This window comes from Gymnoscopelus microlampas, assembly GCF_963454915.1.
Source record: "Gymnoscopelus microlampas genome assembly, chromosome: 5".
Classification (NCBI taxonomy): Eukaryota; Metazoa; Chordata; class Actinopteri; order Myctophiformes; family Myctophidae; genus Gymnoscopelus; species Gymnoscopelus microlampas.
This window is the reverse complement of record NC_139942.1, coordinates 31835817-31847378: the sequence shown is the minus strand read 5'-3', so window position 1 is coordinate 31847378 and position 11562 is coordinate 31835817. Positions and strand designations below refer to the sequence as shown.

The window sequence follows — 11562 nt, the reverse complement described above, 5'->3', positions numbered from 1 at the left end:
TTTGAATTATTTGTGGATTTTTTTTTTTATGTTTTGAAATAATAATACCGGTAATTATAAACAAAATGTTAAGGGATATTTACTCGTGACCCATAAAAATGTGTCCGCGACCCATTGTTTGAGACACCACACCATCCATAGCCGTGTTCAGCCCGCTGCTCTGGTCACTTCTCATGCAGAGCGCGTCCGCAGAGAGCGCCACTGGCTCCCAGCTCCCTTCATACTCTTCATACACACTACAACCCGAGCTGACAGTGTTGAAATATTATCTTTTACTCTTCTTGTGTGTGTGGATTCACGCACTATCATATCCACTGTCTGGACGATCAAATGTCTGATTGGAAACTCGCAGCAGCAGCATCTGGTCTGCTATCTCTCGTTGTGTGGAGGCTGGCTGGCATCAGAGGGAGCTGAAGAAGGGGAACAACGTGCTGTGAATACAGAACAGAACAACTATTGACACCTACTGTATAAGGAGCCCGCCGCCCGGACAAAGCAAATATATCGACATAAGATATTTAGTTGTATGGCTGCTTTCTATTGCAGTTTGTGAGGTATTTTGCTCATTTGACTGTCTCCTATATACTACAGTTTCCTCTGTGCTCTATTCTAACCCCGGGGGGAATTGTAGTTTACGTCCGCCATCGGTTCTAATCCGTGTACCTTTCCCTCATCGCTTTTTTCCCATTTTCTCAATTTTTGATTCAGGGCAAAAAGTTAGAAATTGGACAAGTCATCATCCATTTGGTTTTAGAAACAAATATTGAAAAAACAAGTAATTTGTCCATTTTTGGTTTTAGAAACAAATTTGAAAAAACAAGTAATTTTTCCATTTTCCATTTTGTATTTTATTTTGAAAATCAACTCAACGAAAGGTACACGGATTGGATCCTCTATCCAGACCCCCCCCCCCCCCCCCCCCCTATAGCCTACAAAATCTCTTCAGACGAGACCACTGTTCTGCTGTGACATGCTGTAGTAATTGTCTCGGATTGCCTGGACTTATGGCTTCACTATATCAGAGATTCACCGGGAAGATCAACACGAACAATTCCTTCCCGCATCACCCACCACCTGAGGCCAGCCACCTCCTGGGTGGACAGACCTGTCCAGACGAGGAGAACACCACAGGGAAGAACCCCCCCCAGCAGCCCCCCGTCGTCGACGGCCGGGGGCCGAGCCAACACCGCAAGAAAAACGCGAAAGACGACGAGGATGTAAGCTATACTGATCTTGCCCTTTATTTTATAAGATGGTTTAACTTCTTGTCACTTAATTAGGGCCTGTCCTTTCAAACACGTTTACAATGGTTCATATCATATTCAATAACTTGCAGAGGGAGACATAGTAGGTATAGTGGGCTTTAGGCTACATGGACAGCAGCGCGAACTTCAGTTTTATGGGATCATGCTCGAGAAAGTTTGAAAATGTTTTAATATTTGATCACGGTTGTATTCGACACTGTTCATCCATGCCGAGTGCAGTCATTTCATCGTTATGTAGCCTATTTTCTTTCTTTCGTTCCTATTCCAGAGCAAAATGTCCAAAGTGCAGTATATAGTAAGCTAGGATACTCAAGTAAAATGTGTGAATTTAATTCGGATAGTAAAAATCCATCCAAAAAGGATGAATTTTTCTTTTCAATCTTTTTTTTCAATTATCGATTTTGCGCGCAAAACCTGACGTAATCGCTGTCTGTCTGTCTGTCTTTTGTCCAACGCACAAGCTTCAAAGGCATCATATTCTGTCTGGGATTAACTTGATCTGTGATTAATGATATCAATTGAAATAGTTGCTGTTGCTGCCCAGCACCTAACCTTTCCCACTTTAGGCTATAGTCGCTTGCTTGAGCTTTCCACTGTCCATGGTGCTGAAATCGCCCACAATGTTATCTGTCCATGCTTCAGTCCACATGGTTTGTCCTTTTGTACGTGCACCAAAGCCAAATCCTGTGTTTGCTTAGCCTGCAATTTGAACACTGTAAGGTTGTGGCTTTACCTTGAGAAAGGGAGGTTCACTTTGTGCATTTTGACAAGGAAATATCTCACTGTATGATCCCTTTAACTGATTTTTAGGAGTTATTGTTTTAGTATACAGAGATTAGGCCATCGAATATATATGACCTACAACCTATGGACTGTCTGTAAAGTAGAACAGTTTATTACGTTCAACTGGTAAAGCTTTGGGCTCTACTTTTGTGCTGACATATTCCAGTGTATGAGATGAATTCTGTTAGTAAAGGTTTACTGATAAAATTTTATGCCAAGTCATAAGCACAGCACCTTTCTCTGGCCTGTTCTTTATAAATGGTGGCAGTGAGAAGACATGCTGCCATCGCTTAGTCGTCATTCTGAATAATTGATGTTTGTCACGATGAGAGCCAAGTGATAATGCTGTCAACATAGAAGCCACTGATACTGCAGGTGCTGAAAGCAATGACACACCTGCACTAGTCACACTGTGTAGTGAAGTTGATGGTCAGTTCACCTAGGCTCAGCTATATTCCTGCTGTATAACTTTTTCTTCAACTATAATGCTTTAGTTCTTGGAGGGTGATCTACTGGTGACCTGACCGATTACTTGTCTAAGAGTGAATAACTATCCCAGGCGGCTCAATTCTTTGGTGGCATAGTTATTAGGTATGCACTGCTCACCTTGAGGTCACCTTTAGCCATGATGCCCTCAAGTGCTGGAGCATCAAATTGCCTTTAGCCTCTGTAGATATTGAGACAATAGCTCCATAAGTGGATTTCTTTGTTTGAATGAACCTCTATTGCTTTTATTTATTAGTAGTGACTTGTATTCATTTATTAGTATTGACTTGAACCTATTACTGTACATGCTATGATATTTTCTTTTGTCTATTATATCTGTTATATGTGCCTATTTCTAAACCCTTTACAGTTAGCGGAGGAATATGGCAGGCAGCGGTTTACAAACTGTCCTGTTAAAACTGATAGAATAATATACGTTTTGATGAAAATATCACTATTAACTGTTTCACTGCTTATTCTGATGTAGTCCTAGAGACTACTGCGCAGGACTGCGTTATCCTTTTTTCTTTTTGAGACAGACGATTCATTTTCACTGTGCCGCGTCTGTTAGCACTATCGTATTTTCTGGCACAGATAGTGCTACCTGCATGGGAGATATCAGGCTTATCAGCCATTCAGTAGTTATTTATCTTTATCCTTTACTGCTAATGGCAATGCTGGAAGCCAATAGAGTGTGCTTAATTAATCATTGCTATGTGACTGCCAGAAATAGAATGACATTTTAAGCATAGTGACCAGTGGTGCGGGATACCATACAAGGTGGCATGTACCCTTAAGAGGGGAAACCTTAAGACCTCCCATTGTTTGGTCCAATCAAACAATGTCAGAATGTGACAGTGCAAGGTGACAGATGCAGACATACTCATGGTTACAGCTAATGACAAAACAAATAGCTTTGTGCAGGTTTGCTTACATTTGACTTGTCATAATACACCATCTAATATTAAGTCCTCTGTCTAGTCTCTAGAAGTTTCCCCACAAACGTCCTCATTGGTTGATAATTACATTGACTATAACGTTTTATTGATTATCAATTATCATTTGGCTGCTGTTCTTATCCAAGATAGTCTCAAACAAACAGTGGTTCCTTCATTAAACGGTACACTTAAGCCCTTTTTCCATTACGGCTTATAGACCAGTCCAGTCCAGCATATACCAGACCAGAACCGCACCGCTTCAAATTATCTACTGTTTCCATTACACAAAAGTACCCCTGCTCAAATCCACAGGTATGAGTAGCAGACTCCGGTCATTCACACTCATTTGTAATGTAAATTTTTGCCTAACAATGGAATGTAGGTGAGTGGCCAACTGTCCTGTATACAAATGCAAATCACCTGTGCATGTGGCCCAGCTTGGCCTAGCTCAGACCTACCCAGGACTGGGTACTTTTTAGGCACCAGTTTAGTACCACTTACACACCACTCTACCCACTTCATTGTAGTGGAAACCGCTGCTGTGGTGGTCGGTGTGGTGTGGTGTGGTGTGGTACCATGCCAATGGAAATCCGCCTTTAAGCACATCTCCTTTTCTTCAGCTATTAGTACTGTATATTTGGTCCTTATAGATATCCGACTTTCAGTTGACCATATGCAAAAAATCTATTTTTCCCTTTCACTGCCTTCAGTATTGACAGCTCATATTCTAACTTTGCAGAGCGTCCTACATAAGTGCCCCTCTGATGGAGTCAGAGGGAGCTCCATATTCCTTCTAGGGGAAAGATGTGGTGTATAAACTGCAAAGCTATGCAGGCTATTTCTCTGGGGATTAACACCAGACCTTAGAAGTACTCTGTTTTTTTTGTGATTATTTGAATAATAGGCTGATGTGTCCATTGCATTGCATTGCCAGCTGGATATATTGCACTATGTACTAGTTTGAAGCTGAATTTACCTAGTGGACTCCTGTCCCTTTTTCAAAACGTGTTACACAATGATGACTCACACACATTTGTTTTGTTTGATAGATTTTTCTTATGGCTTTGCTAGAGGTGGCTTCTTTAGTTTACAGCAAAGACCTGCTGTATCAAACATTTATCACTCTTCTTCATCCTTCACGTTGGCTGTGGATCATACAGAGTTGCTCCGGCAGTTCAAAGGGGATAATAAATCACCCTGGGTGCATGACTGAAGTAAACATTTTGAGTTATGATGGATTCTAATGCACAGGACTTACTACTTTAGCCTCCATCAATTGTTCTAGAAACACACACACACACACACACACACACACACACACACACACACACACACACACACACACACACACACACACACACACACACACACACACACACACACACACACACACACACACACACACACACACACACAGTAGTATTCACTACTGAAACATACTCCAGATGTGTGCAGTGATCCCTTAAAGGACAACTTTAGTTTTTTACAACCAAGGTTTATGTTTTAGATTGTAATTAGAGTAAATAAAATATGAGTGTTAAAATTTTTAAATGTACTGCTTTCTATAGTTTTAGCAATTTTCGCGATCTTTTACAGTGGGCGGGGGCATTCTGTCCGGTGGCTAAATATGTCTTTTTTTACACAATAACCCAGTGTTTTTTTTATTATTATTTACAGTAGCTCTTGTAGCCCCCAATAACTCAAATCTGGCCATCATAGACCACAGGACCTTTTTTATTGTGTAAAAAAGGCATATTTAGCCACCGGACAGAATGCCCCCGCCTACTGTAAAAAATATTGCAAAAATTGCCAAAACTGTAGAAAGCAGTACATGAAAAAAAAATAACACTCATCTTTTATTTACTTTAATTACAAGCTAAAATATAAACCTTGGTTGTAAAAAACTAAAGTTGTCCTTTAAGGTAGTCTGGCCCGGTTCCCAGGTATTAGTCTAATGTTCCATCTTGGCTGATTAGGTGGCGTTCAGGGTCCAGAGCTCAACTAAACCAGGCTGTCCCAACTTGAAGAGCAGTCCGAGGACAGAAAGAGCTGTGAGGTTTTATAGAGTGTCCTCATTCCCCAGGAGGTCATGTCCATAGCAATGGAAATCTAATTAACAGCTCTTGTGTCAAGCAAACTCAATATGTCAAGTTTATGGCTGCATATTGAAGCTTGCCATCTAGTGTCTGCTTCATCAATATTACAGACTCGATTGCATACTGCCAACATTAGAGATTACCGGCCTTTGCCATTCCCTTAACCTGTATGAATCTTACAATACCATGATTAGCATAGGTGAGGTCAGTGGGATTCTATTAGCATTTTGTGATGAAATACTTTTGTACAAAGATAACCACGATCATCCCTGTAAGCTAGCAGTGCAAAGGTCTCATTTGTGAGACAAACACCCAATAGCTTTTTGTATACCCTTGCAATATGCCAACCGCACAATACCAAACTCTATTAATAGAAAAATAAAATGCACAATTACTGCCCACTCAGCCTTAAGTCAGCAGGTAATAAAGGACACCTAGAGCAGCCTGGATGTCATGAAGCACGCTTCCTCCCCTCAGGACAATGCAGCATTCACAGCAGGGCGTCATTGTTCTGTGTTGCTATGGTTGCAAAGGTGAAGAGGGCCGAGACTGTAATCTCAGTGAGCAGACACTGTTTTTCGCTGGTGGCGCCGATCGCCATCTGGAGATGACGCAGCGCTCACAAGACTCACCAAGAGCCCCACTCAGCTCCAACTGTCACAGCGTGAGGCGGCCGTTATTGTGGGGGCCCACTAAGCCTCCCCCCACCAGCCCCCCGCCACCACCGCACCCACCCTCAGTTATAAAATGTAATAAAACAGCCGGACCTCCCGGCCACTTCTCTCTGGAGGTGGCTTATGAATACGAGATTTCATCTCTCTTCATGAGACTTCCTGTCACTCAGTATCGAGCTGTCTTTACAGCTCCATCCCCCAGGGGCTTCTCAACAGGTCATTCATCCCCCACCCGGCCCTTCAACGCTCTGTTGACAGGCCATCGATCATCCCCCACCACCCCTGGCACCCCCCCCCCCCCTGTCAACAGCATGCCAGTGTGGCCCCAGTCTCAGTCCCTCCATGAGACCATCCCTCCCCATCCAATCGTTTGTAATATTATTACTGGAGCTGACAGGAGGTATTAGTCACAGTTTAAATACAGAAATGTTCCATTACAGCAAGATGAGCAGAAGATTCTGCTTATTGGTTGGTGTTGAGTATACGGTCTTTGACAGCTTGTAGGATACTGTAGCTCTTGCACATAAGATTCACATAAGCTCTTGCACCCTGTTAGTCACATTGTCAGCTTCTCTGTCCGTAAGCTTTCTGCGTGGACATTTTCAACGCCACCGCTTTTCTTTCCTCCAAGATTTCTCTCCTTTGTGATGTCGAGCCCTATCACTTTTGACTCTTACAGTATTTATATACGGTATTCTTCATTTAACCAGGAGTAGAATAAATATGCTTGTCGTGAAAAATGACTCTGGTTCTCTATCTTTGCCTTGATTTTCTCTTATTTCCTGGTGGCAGTGAGGCACGCATCCCTTCATCCTTTTCTTCATTTCCCACCAGAGACCATATTCCTCTGCAGAGTGAACTTCACCATGACTTTTAAACCTTATGTTGCCTTATTAGAAATGTTCTGTGTGTCTCAATAGCTAAATATAAGTCTTTACCCCACGTGTTCTCATTTTCTATTCACTTCATGCACCTGTCTGCTTTTTTTTGGCTTTTTCATTTTTACACCATATAAGGTCCTACTATCTCTTCATTTGACTCTTGAGGATTAGCTTTGTTAATAGGCAAACTGATAATAAGGGATTTACAGTAAAGGTAAGATGGCAAAGACAGATTGGTTTAGTTTTGTTGTTGTTGTTTTCTTTTTAAGAAAGCTCATACTGTATGTTATTCATTATTTTTTGTTAGTCTTTAAATTAATTAATAAATTAATAAAATTACTCGGAGCCATTTACGTATATATCTCTATACAGTAAAACACTAGACCCCTAGGGTTTGAGTCATTCTACTTTTCCTTGCATTGTGTGTCTTTTGCCACTAGAGGCTGTTATGTTACAGTCAATGTACCAGCTTAGACACAGGGAGCAGGCAATGAATGTACAATTACCAGGCATAACCCCAGAAACTCCAGAAGACAAGAAAGAGAACAAAGTATTCGATTTCACCTGCCCTTTCTTTCTTTCTTTATGGGCCTTGTAACTCAAAGCCAAATGAGTGACCCAAGCTGTGATGTCAAAACCAGAGCCAATAGAAGACTGGTAATGTCACAGCTATGTGGGATCCTTGAGGTGAGGAGTTGGAGTGGTTATGCAGTTAACAAAACACAAACTATATTTGACAGATGTGTCAAACAGACTGAGGAACTGCATTAATCAGAGCACTTTCCTGGCTGAGAAAGGCAGGTCTGGGAGGCATCGCTTGATGATAGCTTTTAATTGTAGAAGAAAGAATGGTGGAATGGCTGAAAGCTCTCTGTTTAGTTGAGAGCTTTCAGCCAGATGGTCAGACGATGTGTCCTCTCAAATAGTCCTTTATTTGATTTAAAGCTGCATTTAGAACTTATTCGAATGAATAAAACATTATTTTGACCAATCTGCAGGGTAGAATGTGTTAATACAATATAACTAATACGTCTGCAGTGGTTGGAGGTGGTCACCTTACACGTCTATTGAGAAATGTAGACCCCATGGTGTCAGGTAGGACAATTACTTAACAAGTAGTACTGCCTGAAGCGCATAAGCGCAATATCCCCCCTAGCTAAGTGGGTGAAATTTCATATCCCATGCAGGAGCCAATTTTATTGTATACTGTACCATTTCAATCGTAGTATGCCTTGCATAAGAGTGTCAGCTTTAACTGTAAATAAACAGAGCGAGAACTAATCACATTAGGGAGGCCTGAAATGTGTTAGCTGTTCTAAATTAAGAGTGAGCTACCTATATGTAATGAAGGCTATTATTAATGCTATCTTTATCTAGACATAAGATATCAAATATATACGTATGTGCTTTGTAAAGTAGCTGCCAGGGCATGATTCGATAGGTGATTTTCCATAACTTATGATGTGAAGTACTGATTTAAAATGGAGCAAGTGTTGGCAGATGACCACTCACAGAGACATTTGCCACTGTCAACATCCACACGGAAAACCTGACCTCACGAATCCATCCTCTACCGCACGCACGCACGCACGCACGCACGCACGCACGCACGCACGCACGCACGCACGCACGCACGCACGCACACACACACACACACACACACACACACACACACACACACACACACACACACACACACACACACACACACACACACACACACACACACACACACACACACACACACACACACACACACACACACACAAACGTATCCATTTACTGCTTGATGCCTCCTCGGGAGAGATGCACTCTACTTTGAACTTTTCTTACCTGAAAAACATAACTCACACATTTATGTAGTTAGTTTTCTGGTTCATTTTAATTCCTTTGAGATTGACATCTAAGTTTAAACAATACTGTGTCATTCATTCAATGGATTTTGTATGAATCGCCTCAAGAGTGAATTTGCCATAGATCACATGTGCCTCAAATGTTTAAGACCAACGTGTTTTATTAATGGCCACAACTGAGAAGTAGACAACTGAGTAACTGAGAAGACACAGACTAATGGAGTGAATAATGTAGACAGACCTTTACGGTTGATGACAAAATAGTGTCTCTCCACTATCTCTGTTGTAGAGAATTAGTACAGTGGAGTGGGAGCTGCCATTCCTCTAGTTTCCTGTCACAGCGGGGGGTTTCTTTGGACTGAGATCAGGCACCAATAATCTGTTGGGTCACTCAGGCAGATTTTCTTATCAACAATGGCTATTCTGCCAACAGAAGGGGGAGGGGGAGACTTCTCTGCGACAGAAAAGGTGGGTAGTGACAGGTTACACTTACTCTTTTACAGTTACATTTATACAGAATACACTTATTTAATTTATTGTACTTAATATTTGTAGAATAATATTTGTAATATTTGTAACAGTACTTACTGTTATATTTGTGGAGAAAAAAATCGTACTTTCACTCTGTTACATTTGGCTATATTCCGCTTGTTACAAACTCTCAGAGAGACTTGTCAGAGAGACTATTTGATTTAGCTCTGTAACATGACTCTGTTTCACCAATCAAACATAGCCTGTCACAACACACAGAAAATCTTGCAGAATATCTTGTTACACACAAAAGAATGAGTGGAGGGGACAGACTAACCAAAAAAATTGTTATCTCTGTCTGTCTGTCTGACTGACTGTCTGTGCGTCTGGGCTACAACTGGGCTGATCAGCGGCTAACGTTTCATGCATGCATCCAGTAGAAGGAACTGGAAGACACTTAAACCACATTTTTCAAATTGGCCTCATGATAGCACTATACATGTACAGTACCAGCCTGCTTTACTCTTTGGCCTATAACCCCTAAAAATAGGTCATACAGTCTAAATTTATTTAGCCATAGATTACTTGGATCATGACGCAACTCCCCATTCAGACATGCCAATTTCCACCTACATGCACGCACGCACGCACGCATGCACGCACACACACATACACACATAATAAGTAAGTACAACACAATTGTGACAAAAGCAGTACAACAACTGAAGTAGCTATTCAGCTGGCTCCATATGTCTCAGTGTTAGCAACTTCAGAGGATTAGCTGCTTACCCAGTCAGATGCCAAGACTGACATGTCTGAGTGGGCACAAGGGACGTTATACTTTTTGTGTGGCTCTGGTCCAGTCTTCTGATAAATAAAGCATGAGCTTTCATGCTCCTCTGGTCGGGACGTTGGCTGGGTACACAGTCGAATCTGTTAAGTGAACTCTGAGAGTGTGCAAAATAATGTATCCAATTTGACTCACATTTGTACACTCTTCTGAAATGAACACAGAATTTTACTGTGTAGAATGAATAAGTGATGTGTGGTGTGAGAGAATCTGTGGACTAATTTTGTGTATATCTGTGTCTTCATAGCTGTGTGTGGATTCCCCCCACCACTGCTCTCGGTGCCGATACCCCTGTCTGTCTATTGTATGGTGGAGCTTTGCAACATGTACATCATTTTCCTTTATTTAATCGTTTCTACTGATCCTTCGAGTCGGGGGATGGAAGTAGTCGACTCGTGAATCTGGAAACGGAATGCTTCCCGTAACTTCTGGGATGGAAGGGGAAATAGAATTTCCCTGCTTTGAGAGTCAAGCCCTGATTTCTGTGATGATGTTCTGTCTGGTGCCCAGTCTGCCCATGTGGAAATAAACAAAGGTGGGACTACAAGATGAATGATTGTATACTTCTGGGGAGATGGAGAGAGAGAGAGAGAGAGAGAGAGAGAGAGAGAGAGAGAGAGAGAGAGAGAGAGAGAGAGAGAGAGTGATCACTGTGATTCATGGTATTACGAGGGACTCATGTCAGATTGAGATGCAATGGGATAAAGTAAAGGGTAAAGTCCCTGTCCACCAGACTGATGGAGATGGAATGATGGGTGCATCTGGCTTGGCCGAGCATCAATATGAGCACAATTGGCCATGTTCAAGGGAGGGAAGTTGGGCAGCGACTCCTTTGGGCTAGGGAGGCGCATGTCAGTGGGGGGGGGTTAAACGATGAGGAGTAGGATGGAGGTGCTCCGTCCTACCGATGGGGGCTCCTCACCGGCAGGTGAATGAGTAGGGGCAGCAGTAGACTACACAGAAATGTGTAGGGAAATCAGGAATTGGTTTAACAACCAGTAAAACATTTTTGTAAAAAAAAACTAAAAACTAAAACAAAACGCAAAACAAAGGCAGGCTGTTGCATCATGGGAATACAGTGTCTTTTTAATCGCTGTATGCATGTGATCTCTGGTATAAGACATCCTCTTTGGATGATATTATGGCTGGTGTTAATACACATAAAACCGCAATTTATCTGGAGGAGATGATATTTTTCTGCCTGTTTGGTTCACAAAGCTGTGTGAACGGTTGAGTGAATATTAAAGATGAAGTCCTTCACTAGC

General features: G+C 41.9%; 1 protein-coding gene across 1 annotated transcript in view; it reads left to right on the top strand.

The window, feature by feature from the left end:
• Nucleotides 1-1004: 1004 nt before the first annotated feature.
• The window catches only part of LOC311045037 (A-type potassium channel modulatory protein DPP6-like), a gene marked incomplete at both ends in the record, with an annotated part of 72664 nt that continues 62106 nt past the window's right edge, over nt 1005-11562 (top strand). Inside the window, one exon of the mRNA XM_084056848.1 lies at nt 1005-1217. Coding sequence (XP_083912974.1) covers nt 1005-1217 — 213 coding nt within the window. The remainder of the gene's footprint in view (nt 1218-11562) is intronic.